Below are 17,769 nucleotides of genomic sequence, written 5' to 3'. Positions count from 1 at the left end.
TAAAAAATGAACTACTGAACATGTAAAATATATGAATCTTACAGATATGTTAAATTAAATCAGGGCCAAAAATGTACACACTGTATGATCTATTTACATGAAGTTAATATCAGGGAAAACAAGAGATAGTAGTCAGACAGCAGTTTACACTGGGGTTAGATATTGACTGGGAAGGGGAATGAGGATGCCTTCTGAGGTGCTATAAATGTTTTATGTCTTATCTGGGTGATAGTTAATGAGCACATGCAAATACAAACATTCAACTAACTGTATACTTTAGACTTGGGTACTATAGCTGCAGTTAAAAAGAAAGCTCGGCCGGGCACAGTGGCTCATGCCTGTAATCCCGGCACTTCGGGAGGCTGTGAGTGGGGATCGCGAGGTCAAGAGATGGAGACCATCCTGGCCAACATGGTGAAACCCCTTCTCTACTAAAAATACAAAAATTAGCTGGGCACGGTGGTGCATGCCTGTAGTCCCAGCTACGCAGGAGGCTGAGGCGGGAGAATCGCCTGAACCTGGAAGGCAGAGGAGGCAGTGAGCAGAGATTGTGCATGGCACTCCAGCCTGGTGACAGAGTGAGACTCTGTCTCAAAAAAAAAAAAAAAAAAAAAAAAAAAAAGCAAGCTCATTTGTTCTTCTTCTTTATATTATTGTACATATTAAACATCAAGTCTTATTATGAAATACTTATTTCAAAATTTGAATATTTTTAAGTGACAAAGTTGAAGTATACAGAAACATTTCACATGTAAAAGCATTTAAAGGCCAGGCATGTTGGCTTATGCCTGTAATACCATCACTTTGGGAGGCTGAGGTGGGTGGGTTGCTTGAGGCCAGGAACTCAAGATCAGCCTGGCCAACGTGGTAAAATGTTGTCTCTACTAAAAATACAAAAATTAGTTGGACATGGTGGTGGGTGCCTGTAGTCCCAGCTACTCAGGAGGCTGAGGCAGGAGAATCGCTTGAACCCAGGAGAAGGAGGTTGCAGTGAGCAGAGAGTGCACCACTGAGCTCCAGCCTGGACGACAGAGACAGACTCTGTCTCAATCAATTAATCAATCAATAAATTTAAAAAAAGCATTTAAGCTACTGAAAAATTCCTATTTCATATATCAAAACCTCTCTTTTTTTAAATGTGTAGCGCTATACCAAAAGTCCTCATTCTTCTTGTGACTACTTTTTATCCTTTCGGTAGTTTAGGTGCCCTTTTACTAGAGAAAAATAAAAAGGTTGCACCATAAAAATTCCAAAAGCTGTTCCTATGACTTCATCCCACTACCAACTTTAGTTTTATTCTTTCAGCTATCTTTCATTTAAAGTTCTCTAATTTTCTGTTGTGTAGTTTCTTAGAAGGCCCTTCACCCATTTGCTTTCAAAATATAAAGACAAACCAACCAAACACAGAGTCCTCATATTTTTAAACGAATTTCCTCATTCTCTCTCTATTAAAATATATATATAAAGGATTATATATGTATATATTTAAAGAAGTGTGTGTGTGTATATATATATATCTATTCCTTTTGCTCTAAATACATACATTCTAGAAACTGACAATATGTGGAATTTAAGTTTTTAAGTCAACAAAATTGTCCAAGATAAATTTAAGAGTACAAATTAACGTGTTTGAAATAATTTCAAATTACAGCTTGTTTTATACACTTTTTTTTTAATGTTAAAGCATTTTGGATAAAAAAAAATTCAGTTTTTTGTTTGTTTGTTTTCCTGGCACAACCATCTGTAAGGAATAATGTAAAACTCAAACTATTCAACCAGAACAGCACCTCTCAAACTTTAATGAGCATATGAACCTCCTGGGAATCTTATTAAAATGCATAATTCGATTCAGTAGGTCTGGAGTAGGGCCTGAGATATTTGCATGTCTAGTAAGTTCCCAGATGATGCCCAAGCTGCTAATCCACATACTATGCTATGAGTAGTAAAAAGAGATTCAAAGCAGTAACTATATCCTAGAATTTAAATGACTATTTATTTAAAGAATCATTTTAGGTTTTTTTTTTTTTTTTTTTTCTCCAGAGGACCAGGCAAATCAATCCTGACTACTATTAATTTGATATGGGTTTCATTTAAGACAGGCTATATCCTTTCAATTAGAACTGTACTATTACTAGAGTGAGAAATAATTTTAGAAAATGTCAGTCTAGCCTAAATTGATACAGCACTGTGTCTTTTGCAGTATAGACACATATTCTCTTTAAACTTCACTAGATTTGCAGTTATGAATATTTCCGGAGAGCCTGATAAGGAAGGGAGTATGCATACTTGAATACTCAAGTGCTTCAAACTGCTTTGTTAGGGAAAAGGTACGTCTTTCAATAAAATTATGTCCTTGAATTTTTTTTTTTTTCATGCTGGATAAAGAATCAGTTCCCAAGTATGTCTTTAAAAGCACAAAAGCAATCATATTTTTTAAAATTCATCTCTGGCTATACCTTTATTTTAAAAGCTATTCTTCCTAACAATTATACTATCCACTTAAAATTATATTAACAGAAATTTCCACTTGGGTGCTTTGCTAATGAAGAACATTCTACAATAAATACTGTTTTCTTCATAGAGCTACAATGTTTTTAGAGGAAGCAAAATGGTTTACAAGAAGCAGAATAAGTAAAAGATATAACTAATATAAAATTATGGAACATTAAAATTTGATGAAAGGAAGATATTCTTGCAAAAACCCGGAAATGATTGTAGATACAAGCAACATATAAGTTGTAAAGAGAATCATAATACAGTTGCAATCTAATGTAAAAATAACTCTAAATATAGCCCAGTTCATATCTGAGAAAAACATCAAGGGTTCAATTAATAATAATGACAATGAAAACAACAATAATTATCAGAGCCCATTCACTCTACAAACTCACATAAGCTGCAATATTGATTGGTAATTAATATATTCAAATTACAATTACTTTCTTCCCTCATTTTCATCCTGTTCTGTTCAAAGTTTTAATTGGAAGATGTCATCCTTCAATTGCCTTTTACTATCCATTACAGATGACCCTTAAACAACCAATGTTTAAACCACAAAGGTCCACATTTACATAGATTTTTTTCTCCCTCTGCTACTCTCTGAGACAGCAAGACCAATCCCTCTTTTTCCTCCTTCTCAGGCTACTCAATGTGAAGACAACGAGGATAAAGACCTTTATGATGATTCACTTCCATTTAATGAATAGTAGATATATTTTCTCTCCCTTATGATTTTCTTAATAACATTTTCTTTTCACTAGCTTACTTTATTGTAAGAATACAGTATATAAATACATACAACAAAAAAATGTGTTAATTGACTGCTTACATTACTAGCAAGGCTTCCAGTCAATAGTAAGCTAATGAGCAGTTACATTTTGAGAGTCAAAAGTCATATGCAGATTTTTTTCAACCGCACAGGGGTCAGCATCCTAACTCCTATGTTGTTCAGGGGTCAACTGTGTATTTTCCTGTTTTGTTGCAACTTTCATTTTAACTTTTACATGACTAATAAAATATACAGAAATTTACTATTAGGGTAATAAAACAAAATAAATGGATAACCACTTGGGAAAGAATAAGATCTTAACTTTTCAGTCTGAACAATAATAAACTTCAGTAGATTAAAAATTTGTTGCAAAAGTGAAACCAGGGCCAGGGCCAGGTGTGGTGGCTCACGTCTGTAATTCCTGCACTTTGGGAGGCTGAGGCAGGAGGATCACCTGAGGCCAGTAGTTGGAGACAAGCCTGGGCAACATAGTGAGACCATGTCTCTACAAAAAAAAAAAAAAAAAAGAAAAATCAAATTAGCTGGACATGGTGGCATGCACCTGTAGTCCCAGCTACTTGGAAGGCTGAGGTAGAAGGATGGCTTGAGCCCAGGAGTTCGAGGCTACAGTGAGCTATGATCCTGGGCAACAAGAGTAAGACCCTGTTGCTTAAAAAATAAATAAATAAAGTGAAAACATAGAAACACCTAAGAAAATATATCTAAATAAATATATTAAACAATCGATCACTTCCCCACTAATAGATGCTAACTTTATTACATATTAAATTCTAAATGTTTTCTCTTGTGGGAATACTTTCAAGCATGGAATGCTCCCAAGGGAAAAAAACTATATAAAAAAAAGTTATATCGAACTATAAAAAAATTAAAAGTTGATGTTTCAGAAAATACTACAGGCAAATTTTAAAGGCAGATGATAATGTGGAGAAAATGTCTGTAATATATATGATGGAGTTAATATTCTTAAGGCATAAAGACTATCAGAAACAAACAAGACAACCCAACAGGAAAATGGCAAAGGACTTGAACAAGCAATTCATAAACAGCCAAAACACATTATCTTAAAATGCGTATTCTCACTAGAATCTCAGAAATCCAAATGAGAAAAATAACAAAATGTCACTTTTGCTCATCGTGTAGGCAAATATATATTTTTTAATGTCCATTATCCAGTTTTAGCAAGGGTTGGCACTTTTTCAGTAGGAGGTAAGATAGTAGATTTGAGGAAATGGGTGAAAGTAAGTATGGTAAATGTGAGTGGCTGCCAAAGGACAATCAGTATTTGCTGGACCTCCTGGAGGGCCTTCCTGATGCTGGAGACAATTTTTAGTGACTCCTGTCTGTATGATGCAATTTCCTTTAGCAGCACTCAGGAAATATTGAAAACTTGAATTCAAGGTGGTTTTGCAAAGTGAATGTGGTGAAATGGCAAGGGTGCAAGAGATTTAAAGCTAATGGCAAGATAGTGATGGAATATAGGCCAGCAGAAAATGAACTGAACCATTCATGTTACCAGTATTTATTGAGCACCTCATGAGCTGGCATATAAGAAAATTAATTACATTTGCATATTGATCTTTTCACCAATGACTTCACTAGAATTCATTTTCTGGTGTACAACTTTTTAGTTGATTCTCCTAGGTCCTCAAAAGAGACTATCATAACATCCATAAATAATCTAACATCTCCTCCTTTAAAATATTTACAATTCATTTCTTTATCTGGTCTTTCTGCCATGGTTATTATTTAAAAGTATTGGCAAGCATTCTTGTTCTTCACTTAAATAGAAGAATCACGAGTGTGTCAATATTAATTATGATGTTGGCTGTTAGTTTTATCTCTCTTTATATGGTTAAGGAAGTATTCTTCAATGACTTACTAAGATTTTCCCTAAACAATGTGATCAAATATGAGAATATAAAATTTATTTTATATACTCATTTAGTATATTTCCTAACACTGAAACATTCTTATATTTATGTAATAAATCATTCTTGGTTTTAATATATAAATGCTGAATTTTGAAGTTTTAAAACTTAAAAGGTGACTAATACATGGTTTTCACTACTGACTATCTTTAAAAGGTTTTATGTCAGTGTTATACTACCTAAAACAAACTGAGAAGCTTTTCATATTTTTTCGTGTTCTGAAGAATTATCTGTTCCTCCTAAGTATGAATGAAGTCCTCTATATAATCTGAACGAGGCCTGGCAACACGTTCTTTAATAACTTTTCTTCCTTCCTTAGGTATATTCACACTTTCCACTTCCTTTTGGCTCACATTTTACCAATTTATGTCACCTTGAAAAGCATTCACCCTATTCAGATTTTCAGATGATTAGCATAAAACTGCATATGTGTACTCTCTAAGTTTTAATTCTCATCTGTGGATTGTCTCTAATTTCTAAAAACTTTTAATTTTCTTTTTTTCTTGATTAAACTTGTTAGAAGTTTGTCAATTTTGTTTATCTTTTCAACAAATAATTCTGCTTTTGTTTTCTAATTTGTCACAGAAATTTAATTCCATCCTTTCTATTTATCTTTATTTTATTGTTCTGTTTCAAATTTCTTAATACAAATGCCTAATGCATCTATTTTCAGTCTTAAGGCCCGTATGTTTTCCAATTGGTAAAGCTGGAAATATGCTTACCCATGAGCTTTTCTACATACTGCAATCTGGCTCCTATCTCCACCACAGGACTAAAATTGTCCAGTCAGGTCACCTATCACATATATATTGCCAAAGATAACAAGCCTCCTACTAGAACTCTTTAAAAGCATCTGTCATTATTAACCATGCCCTCCTTCTAGAAACTCTCTTCTCTTAGCTTTTCTGATAAAACCTTATCCTAATTTTTGTCCTGCCTCTCTGGCCATCCTCTCTTAGCATCATACTGTTGACTTTTTTCCTTCTCTTAAATGTCAGCATTTCCCAAGACTGTGTCCTGGTAGCTCCACTCTTACAAAAAAAATTCTTCCTAGTGACTTCACCCAAACCCATGAATTCAACTATCTCTTATATGTGAAACTCTCTAAACCCAAATGTATCGCTCCCCTTTAGATAAGACCAGTTCCAGAGGGATGTCTCATAGGCACCTCAAACTCAACTTATCTAACTTAGACGATACCATCTTTATCTCCCAAATTGTTCCCTCTTTCTGCATTCTAGATATTTGTGGTTAGCCTAGGAATTATTCTAGATGGCTCCCTCTCACTTACCCACATTCAGTCAGTCATCAAGTTTTGAAGATTTTATCTTCACCCTTCAAGAATCTGTCCCCTCTTGCCTATTCCCAGAGTCTTTCCCTTAGATCATGTGTGAATAAAAACAACTGCAATACTCCTTTAATTTTCCTATCTCCAACCCAGCCTCCCCACTTACATATATAAAACACATCACTTTACTAGTGGTATTTCTTAATAAATGAAAAATGTGTTTATAGGTAACTCATACTCATGTTCTAGCATATTCTATTTGTTACTTCTATTTAAGATGACCCCATCCACTCCTTTCTTCACCTATCTAAAGCCTACCTGTCCTTCAAAGTTCAACTGTCTTACGTCTCTCTGTGGAAAGCTTCCTCTCTGTAGAAGAGTACATACAGTTTGCTAAATATACTCCTCCTTGGGTGCTAGCATATACCCTAGGCACATGTCTTTCATAAATCATAGCATTCTATAATAACCAGACTTATTTGGTCATTTTCCACTAAAGGAGAAGCAACCTTAAGGAGGTCAACAGACCTTGAGTGTTCATCCTTGTACTCTCAACATCTGGCACATATTTGTTCATGTTTAATGTTTGGGTATCATGTATAAATTATTTTAGAAGAGTTCTGTCTAAATAAGAACCATAAAAACAAATATAACCAGAAATGATTGTTAGTAAACTGGTGATGCAAACAGAAATACACAAGGCAAGAAAAATTAAGGTAGACATTCCAGCTCCACAAATTCATGTTGCTTTTCCAAATGAATCTGAGTCATGCATGTGGGTCAGGAAGTAGACTTAGGAAAGTGAAGATTGAACTTAGGAAAGTAAAGATTGACCAGGTATTCTGAACTAAATTGCTACTGACTATTTTATACCATATTACAAAACCCGGGCCTAATATAGCTAGCCTATTAGATAGAGTAGTACAATTAAAAAGCCAGCATGGTGATTGTGACACATCCTTGAAAAACTCATGTCCTCAATAATGAAACAAAAATAAAGAAGAATTTGATCATTGTAAATATATTCCTTAAGGTCCTACCAAAATACCCTGCTCAATTTAAGATATTAGATCTTACAGACCTTGTTCAGGTTTTTGTTGTTTATTTGTTTTTTTGTGGGATGTGTTTTTTTGTTTGTTTTCATAAATAATTTATAACTCAGAGGAGCATAAATTTCATAAGGGCAAAACTGTAACATCAGGGGTAGAAATACAAGCTGTTTGGAAAAAACATTTTGTAAGAGTTCTGGTTTTCCAATCTATATGTCATCTTAGCCCCCGGCTAAATATAGTAAATTTGCTTTAATTATACAACTTCTGTGACAGAAAAAATGGTAGTAAAATTGGAGCCTGAGACGCTATCTCTAATTATAACTCGATGTTATACTGTTTCTGGAATGAAGACTATAAACTTAGGTACAATCAGTCATCTCAAAATGAAAGTTGTTGGTGACAGGAAGAACTCAAAGGAACACAGAATGTAATGGGAAAAGTTACAAATCAATAATAAAATCATTAAAACATCTTTAATGTGAAAGATTCACATTCACATAATTTAATAATTACATTTTTCAAACATACCTTGTCCATTAATTTACTTGCATGAAGACTCAAGCTATTGAAGAATATTTTTTTGCTTAGCAAATGCATTTCTTCAATGGTAGTCAACAATGTAGTTGCACTATTTCCAACAATGCCACTAAAAGCAAAGGACATTTCAGGTTGCAAAACAGAAACTGAAACAAAACAGTTCTTTGAGTAGAATGCTTTAAAAAGACCTAGATTTAAATAAAAGTTTTTATGTAAAATATAACCTATGAATTACAAATACTCTAGTTTCATATTTTAAAAATCAGGATTTTTGTTTTTCTTTTGAGTTAGGTGACGAAAAAATAAAAACAAACTACTATGTTTTCAATATTTCACAATCTCTTTTAGCAAAACTGTGGGTCAGAACAAATATTTGTAATATACAAAACCCTATCTCTATTTTTCCTCTATTAGAGTAAATATATGTCTCGATTATCTAAGACAGTTAAATTTTAAGAAGAGCATTGAATCAACAGCTCTATTGATAAAATATTTAAATTGCATAAATACTGAGTTATTCTTTTAATTAAAACTGTCATACTATTATATCAATAACACACCTATAAATTAGAGTTTCTCAATTTTTATACAGCTGCCTACAGAGCAGTATATTTAGACTAACTGAAAAGTCTGATAAGTCTGAAAAGTATGATAATATTTTGAAATAACTAATTACATTAGTACGTTCCATAATCCTCAATTTGCTACTGTATAAGGATATTTCTTAGACCCATTCAAGGAGGTTTCCCATTTTTGCCAAGATCTAAGACAAGTACGTATATAAAATAATTCCCAATTTTTTTCTCCTAATTCACACACTAAAAATGATTTTAACAACTTTCTAGGGGAAAAGCTTCTTAAGGATATGAAAATATGCTGTAATCCAGTAGGGAATTATAATTTCTAAAGGTATCACAACATCTTCCATGCCTAAAACATTTTAGATTGCTAAAGATGAATATAATGGCATTAAATACTACCAAACAGTAAGCTAAAACACAGCAAATTTACTGATAAATCAAACCACATACGATATATTATAAAAGCAAATATTAATCTCTGCAAATGTAATATTTCAGTACAATTCTGAAACCAAAATAAATTAGATAAATTCTTACATAGTTCATGAAAAAAAGCAAATTATTAGTAAAATACATATATAGAGCAAACAGCAAAATACTAGCAAATTTCTAAACCAATAGCCATAATACTTATATTTTAAAGAAACAACAAGTATTTCAGTCAAAAATATTGTAAACCAAATACTAAAATAAACTGGATGGAATTCCCACACACGCCTGCACATGCAATAAAAACAAGTATTTCTCTGAACAAAAGTGTACATCAAGCAACAGAGGAAGCAAATTAAATGAAAACAAATAGAAGCAATTTAATGAAAAATTCAGAGAGAGCTCAACATATATTTACATTTTTTTTTTAAATTTGTAGTTATCAGCTGTACTTTGCAGTTACTCAGATCTAGAATTTACTAATGTTTATTGAGCACTCACTATGTTCCAGTAACTGGTCCAGATAATTGTAGACGTTTCTTCTGACATTTCATTCCATATTTCTATCCAACATGCTTATACTATTACTTGATTTTTCAGTTTTAGGTATTATCTACAAATTCCCTGATGTAGAAGATGAGAGTTAAACTCTCTTATACAGTTCTCCTCCTCCACCACAACACACTCAAACTTCACCTTCCCCAGGTTTCCTAATAGAGCCACGGGCACAGAGTTCTGGTAAATGACTATTCAATGTTTACATCATTACACTCATGTAAGTACTATTCAGAGCTGACCAAAGAATCAGGGATACCCGAAACAAGCCAATGAACAGGCTAGTGAAGAAGACAAACGCCAGTGTGACAGCCAAGCAGCTTGCAGTAGGCCTAAAGGGCAACACATCTAGACTGGCGGGGAATGAGGGCTCCAAGAAGGGTATCAGACAGGGGCAGGAGAGAGGCCGATTACCTGGTGGACTATATGGTGAGACAATGAAGTGTTGAGTTCTCTTAAATACCTTGGATCCAAAATAGTGATAAGGGCATAGGAAAGTAAAGTACAAAATCAAAGTGTTTATTAATTCCAGGGAGAAAAGCTTTAAAGGAAAAGATATATAATCCAAGCATGCTCGAGTCCCTGTTTTTTGGATTCTATATCTTCCTTTTGTTGGGAGTTTTAATGTATAAGAGGTGAATTTTTTGAGATCTTGCATGCGTCTTGTTTTTTTCCCAACTTCACTGCTATTCCTTGCCAGTTTTGTGGTTTCTCCTCTTCTTGACCTCAAAATATTGGAGCTTCCCAGGACTCAGTCTTTAGCCCCATTCTTTATCTATACTCATTTCTCAAGTGACCTTACCTACTCCCATGGCATCAAATGTCATCTATTTTCTGAAAACTAAGACATTTATAGCTTCAGCCCTGATTTCTCTCTGTATTATTTGCTCACTCAAAATCTCCTACTCTATGTTCACAGATACATCAAATCTGACAAGGCCAAAACTGAACGGAATTCTTCATTACCCACCACTCCCATCCACCAGTTCCTTTCCAGCATTCCCCATCTCAGCAAACAAAACCATTCACCCAGCTGTTCAAACCAAAAGCCTTATTCATCCTTGACTCCTCACACCTCACGCTATCTAGTATGTATACATGTCCTATTGGCTGTGACATAAATTATCTCCGAAATCAACTACTGTCACCCTAGTCTAAACTCATCATCATCTCTTCTCAGGACCACAAACTGCTTTCTAAATATCTTCCTTATTTTCCCTTTTGTCTCACTACACTACATGATTCACAGAGTATTCAGAGTAACCTTGTAACACGAACCTGCTCAAGTCACTCAAAACCCTCACATTTTTCCCAATCTTATTCACTCAGTATGAAATCTAAATAACCACTATGGCCTTCAAAATCCTATACGAGCTGGCCTCTCTCTACCTTTCTTATTTCATCCCCCCCTACTCCTTCCAATTCACTATACTCCAATTCCTGGTCTTCTTTCTAGTCCTCCAAAATGCAAGCTTTTCCTAGCTTCAGTACCAGAGTGTATTTTTGTCCTGGACATTCTTCCCCAAGATCTTTTCATGCCCAACTCCTTCATATTATTCACATCTGTATTCAAATACCACCTCTACTGAATGGCCTCAAAAATAGTCACACACACATATATCTAGTCATATATGGTCACTCCCTATACTTTCTATTTCCTTTCTCCTGCTTCATCTTCAGTACCCTTATAACTACCAAAAATTATTATTTTATACTTGCTTGTCTCCCCTACTAGAATGTAAGTTTAAGTTCTGTTTTGTTAATTACTGTTTCCTTATTACCTAGAAGAATGGCAAGTATACAGTCAACTTTTTAATTGAATGAGGAAATGTGTGAACAAGTAGAAAAAGTACATGCAAAAAGTCAATCAAAAAAAGATTTTGTCATCTTCAATATCATCTTCAAAGACAGAAAAATTACAATTATCAGAGCCTAAAAAACCTATTATCATCTTCAGAATCTGAATTATTTTTTTCTAACATTTTCTGCATTAGAAACTAACATATCAATATCTTTAAATAATAAATTTCATTTAGTCCCATTATGGACATTATTAAATAAACAATTTTAAAAATTATTTTACCAGCATCTTTTTATAACACAGCACTTGCTATGTCCAGCTTTCAGCTGTCCTTGTGTTTTCTAAGTATTTATTATTCTCTTATTATAGGATGCTATAATATTACAACTGAAACTAATTCATTGGTTTTGAATTACGGGACAGATGACAATAAGTTTATATCTAAAATATTAAGGGACTAATCCAAATCCTATCTCTGATCAGTTTTGTAGACTACAGCTTGTTAGTTTTGTTTGAAAATCTACTAGTAAGATGTAAAATCCCCTTCTTAGCTGTTTGTTAAGTTCTGGGTGGCTACTGTCTGTCACTAAGGGGTAGGTGATAACCTTACCACAGTTTTTTGGTACTCTGTAAACTAGTGCTCCTTCAACCTTTCCTGGTAATGTTAGTTATATTCTTCTTAGATTTTTAACAGTTGGCCTACTATTCCTGATACTGGCATACTGTATAACAAGTAATTTTTTTTTTTTTTTTTTTTTTTTTTTGAGACGGAGTCTGGCTTTGTCGACCAAACTGGAGTGCAATGGCCGGATCTCAGCTCACTGCAAGCTCCGCCTCCCAGGTTTACGCCATTCTCCTGTCTCAGCCTCCCGAGTAGCTGGGACTACAGGCGCCTGCCACCTCGCCCGGCTAGTTTTTTGTATTTTTTTAGTAGAGACGGGGTTTCACCATGTTAGCCAGGCTGGTCTCGACCTCCTGACCTCGTGATCGGCCCGTCTCGGCCTCCCAAAGTGCTGGGATTACAGGCTTGAGCCACCGCGCCCAGCCAAGTAATTTTTAAATAATTATTTAATGGAAAAATACAAAAACTATCAAAAATATGGCTTGGAAAGACATTGTTGTAACATAACTACACATGTAACAGTCTTACAGTGACAGTTATAATAAAACTCAAGGGTATACCACCAACAGACAAATGTAAAGCAAAAATGAATGCATATTTTGGAGTCAAAGATTACATTTTATATAAGACGAGTGGTTCCTAATCAGATAAAGTTGCTGGTATGTAGCGAAGATAAAGCTATGGTTCTATTTTATCACTTATAGTAAACTAAATGCTGAAGAATTTAGGTTATTTACATCCAGAATAGAACATTTAATTCACTATGCTCTATTGTGAGTATATGGTATAGTTGCGTTAGTTGCCTTGGATGTCTTTTACTAATGCAGGAAGACTCAATAAAGACTTACGTTATAGACTTATATTGTTATATAAGGTGTGTGTGTGTGTGTGTGTGTGTGTGTGTATAGTTAAGCTTGGAGAAAAAAGGAGAAAGGAAATAATAGACCTTAAGGCACAGCATGTATAATATGCATATAATGATTTACATGGTGTGGAGGTTCTACTAGTTATGCTTAGTCTATACTTAGTGTATAATTACCATACACAATATAAAAAAAAAATCTTATACTGTGCTCTAACTGAAAGAAACAGCACATTGGATTTGGCAAACACATTTTGCCATTCCACTTACCTGATTGTATGGTGATAAAATTTGAGGAGATTAGAAATTTTATATAATAAAACTGCCCCAGGTTCAGCAACTATTACTTGCTCAATTCGAACCTATTAAAATACATGAGAAGAAAGTAAACATTTCTTAAAAGTATAACTTTTTTTCATTAATAACATACGGTATGAATAGAATAGCAAAGACAAACTTTTATTATTGCAGAGATCACAAAATGCCTCCTAAATAATTTCTGAGTAGTAAGTCATACAAGATGGTAAAGTAACAAACATTTTAATATAGATATACTCTACAAAAAAGCTGACCCATTATTTGCAGAATTTGGTTCAAGCCAGTTGTTACCAGAAATATCAATACATTGAGATCATTTGAGATTTATCACCAGTATATAATGGAATCTGGTTCAATACTAAATTGTAAAGGCAACTGCTACATCCATAAAACAGATTATCAATGAAAACATACTGCTTTATTGCCAAATATTCAAGAAAAAAAATTCCAGTCTATAAATTATTATATCAAGTTTGTCTATTAATCAAAGAATAGAAAAGTAGACAAATCTTGAATTAGCACCAACATATTTGCCAAATTATAAGATTACCAGAGCAAAATCAGATCTAGTTCAAGATTAACTTGATCTGCATCAAGATTTAGCAAATATGAATCTTTTCTAATTAAATTTCATCCTTCACTGATCTTTCTTTTCTCTTATTAATGAATACAATCTAAACTACACTGATAAATGCTTACTTAAATATTGTATCTGCCCTTAAGCTATTGCTTACATTATATCTTCTTGCTTTCCTAACTAGTTTCTAAATACAAATACAGTATAGACATTATGTCTTCTTCTGCCTATTTTACATCTCTGTAGTGTCTGGTAGAACAGTATACACACAACAGATGTTTAATAAATGCTTTTAAAAGTTGAACTTTCTCTGTATTTAGATTTTGGCATATGTCATAAAACAACTATGATTTGCTAAAATGACATTTTATATCTGCATACAAAAGCCTCTTAGATTATAGAAATCAATTTACATTTACATTAATATGTTTATGAAATTGGTTCATCTGTTGGTATAGGTGATAGACTATCTAACTACCACAATACCATGGATCATGAATGGCATTTGAATTTAAAAAATATATTTTTCCATATTATAATTTATTTTTAAACCAAGACCTTAACAGTGACTTATATGTTATATCAATAAAAGTGATATTTTCTTAATTTTAATATAATTATTACAGAAAAATATAAAAAATGTTAATTGTAGGCAAACAGCTCTTTACTAGCAGATTTTAAACACCATCTCAGCTATATGGCCACCTGCCTTCCAGAATTTTGAGGCATCAAGAAAATATTCTTAGTTCTAACTCCCTTAAGAAAGAGAGAAAAGAGGGGAGAGAGAGAGAGAGAAGAGAGAGAGAGAGAGAGAAAGAAAGAAAGAAAGAAAGAAAGAAAGAAAGAAAGAAAGAAAGAAAGGAAAATAAAAGAGGGAAGGGAGGGAGGAAGGAAAAAAAAACAATTTCTATCTCTCTCGAATACAAAGGTTTTGAGGGAAAGCGGCAATAAACAATACAACAGCTACAATACAAAATACAACAGAGAAAGGCTGGAAAATCAGAAGACTGACAAATAATACACCAAGAATGCTTTGTTTGCCACACAGAAAGAAACACTCTGTCTTATGAGGGCTATATGAGAGGCTAACCATTTTCAGCAAAACCCAACAGTCACAGGAGAAACAACAAAAGACAAGAGAAACAAAAAGTAAAAAAGGTCAAAGAGACCAAAGAAGTGGTGGTAGCAGCAACTGGGCTGGAAATTATCACTGTGATGACAGTGGAGGGAAAAATCATTAGCAGAGCTGGAAAGCAGCAATGGGAATAATGGCTCAGATATAAAGTGTGTTGGAACAGATCCTGGCACATCATAAGCACTCAATAAATCCTAACTGCATTGTGAGAAGCAGCATCAACCATAAAGGCAGATATTAAAAGTAGCAAAATGGGCTTCAGGCACCCTGACAGCAGAGAAGGTAGGGAAGAGCTAAAAGAACAGTGGCTCTCCTCTCCAAGGCCAGAGAGAAAAAGTGAGAGCAAGAGAAAGAGAGTGGGTTTGTGTTCATGAAGGGGACATAGGAAGAAGGGAGGACTAAAAAAGATGATGATGAACTTCCTTTACCTTAGTATCACAGACAGCTGCTCAGGGTAGACATCTGTTCCTATGTATACCTCAATCTGAGGGCCCAATGACTATGTTGTGTACAATATTCAGCTTTATTTTTCATGCCATTGATCTTTTACATTATGCCTGCCTTCACAGAACCCGCCATAATCTAAGGTCTGTAGCATACACTACCCTAAAGTTTTTATTAAAAGAGAAAATTCAAATGATAGCTGGTAATCTATCAGCAATCTAAAACATTCACATAAAAGAAGGATTTTATACCCATGGGCTTGAAAAAAATTTTAATATATTAGTTCTGATCTTTCTAGCTACAATTTTTGGAGTAAAGACATGTACAAAGTAATAGGGTTGATGCTGATGAGCCATGGATAGTATCCTCTACACAACATATGTAATCTTAAACTTAGAGCACCAATTCTTTAAACTGGCAATAGATTTACAGATCTTATCTTAATGCATACATTTACAAATATTTAATCTACCACCTATGATGTTTCACTTTACTAAGACAAAGAAAAGATTAAACAAGGTAGAATAAATCAAATATATAGTTTCTCAAGGATTATCTCCCATTACCACTATAACCTTTTCTTTATGCTTCTAAAAATCAAAATCTCCTACTCTAAAAAAAAACCATTTCTACAAAGAAGAATAATGGACAGAAAAGTAGCCATAACATCCAATATCATATGTCATTAGAAAAAGTTTAGTTGCTTATCAATTAGGAAGAAGAAATTTTGTATGAGTGAGATTATAAAAGCAGATTGATCACTAGAAAAATTCAGAATTATAATTGCAAAAGGAAATATTAAAAGTCAAAATTTTTTTCCTCATCTAACAACTATATCACTGAAAATATAACCACCAAATAAAGTACAGAAAAAAAATTCCTAAAATAATGTAACACTGTCTATCAGTATAAAAGGAAGGGAAGTATGAAATTGCTAGATTATATATCACTATCAAGCTAATTTGATATGTACCTATTGTGAACACCTGCTAAATATTCTCTGGAGTATGCAATACATATTATCATCATATGGAAAGATTTCAAGTTTCTGTCATTTCAGAAAAGGAATTTTTCTTCATTTTACGACAAAAAGATACTTGTCTGCTTACTAGTGTCTTCTTTCCCTTTGGCATCTTATATTTAAATTTGCCAGCAGATCACAGTAAGGTCCTACAATTGTCATAAAGATCTTTCTGAGCATGTACATTTAAGGAAGATGAAATGAGAATTTCTAAGTACATTTTAAAACAAAGGCAGACTTCAGTATATAACGTCTTTATCTAACTGGTGGGTATTAGTTTAAACATTTTTGATATAATAATTCTTACTCAAACCAGGACAGGAAACTGAAGAGTCCATTATAACCCTTAGATTCTAAAATTATAATATTTACACAATTACTTTTTAAAAAGAAAAGGAAAAGCATACACCTACTATGTAGCCACAAAAATTATAAATTAAATTTTTTTTAAAAAAGAAAGAACGGCTGTAAAAAGAAACATAATTACATAAGCAAGGAAGGGGGGAAGGTAAGGCAGATAAAGTAAAATTTATCTTTTACCTAGTCACTTTATCAAAGTGACTAGAAGTTTAACTATATGAAGTTATAAAAAGGTATAAAAGCATAGCAAAATAAATCTCATTTTATTCCTCCTCTTCTTCTATGTTTCCAGTAACTGCCAGTATACAAAATAAACAATATTTATAAGAGTTATATATGTCTACATCAAACTATGACAAGTAAATATTTCATTTGGGAGAAATAAGTAAAATAATTTCAAGATACTTTCCATTTATTTTCTGAATATACAGTTACGTCCTATGAGATCAAGTTAGAGTAACAGTTAAATTTGTCAATATAATCAATTGTCACAAAGTGTGTCATCTGAGATTTCCTTGCCTGGAACATATACCAAAAAAAAAAAAAACACCTTAGAAATAAAATAAATTAATTTTAAAGTTCATTTCTTGAAAAAATTAATTAAACTTCTGGATTTCAATTTCCATGTACGAAATTGAAGTCAATCAAGGAAGTTGGTTTACAAGGAAAAGTAAACCAACAATTGCCAAGTATTCTCTAAATATTAATAAAGGAAAACAAAGGTATTTACCATCTGCTAAATACTTAGTGTCATAAACTATGTACTTCATCTACACAGTCATCCTCACAACAACCCTGGATGATAGATGTTTTAACATACAGGTTCCACGGGAGGATAATTCAGGCGCAGAAGAGTTAAGCAGATAGAATAAGTAAACACAATTAAGTGGCAATATGGGAATTCTAACTCAAATTTGATTCCAAATTCTGTTCCTTGTACTATAAATAGTATTGCTAATACTAATACATA

The 17,769-nt window shown here is 33.3% G+C and overlaps 1 protein-coding gene across 4 annotated transcripts in view; it reads right to left on the bottom strand.

The window, feature by feature from the left end:
• The window catches only part of COG6 (component of oligomeric golgi complex 6), a 101,422-nt gene that overhangs the window by 47,578 nt on the left and 36,075 nt on the right, over positions 1-17,769 (bottom strand). For all 4 annotated transcript variants that reach the window (XM_050766117.1, XM_050766122.1, XM_050766118.1 and 1 more), the window contains exons 12-13: positions 13,215-13,306; positions 8,086-8,203 (exon numbers count right to left, since the gene is read on the bottom strand). In XM_050766117.1, coding sequence (XP_050622074.1) covers positions 8,086-8,203; positions 13,215-13,306 — 210 coding nt within the window. The remainder of the gene's footprint in view (positions 1-8,085; positions 8,204-13,214; positions 13,307-17,769) is intronic.

Source organism: Macaca thibetana, chromosome 17 (assembly GCF_024542745.1).
Source record: "Macaca thibetana thibetana isolate TM-01 chromosome 17, ASM2454274v1, whole genome shotgun sequence".
Taxonomy (NCBI): domain Eukaryota; kingdom Metazoa; phylum Chordata; class Mammalia; order Primates; family Cercopithecidae; genus Macaca; species Macaca thibetana.
The sequence above is the reverse complement of the archived record's forward strand: the minus strand, read 5'-3'. Positions and strand labels throughout refer to the sequence as shown.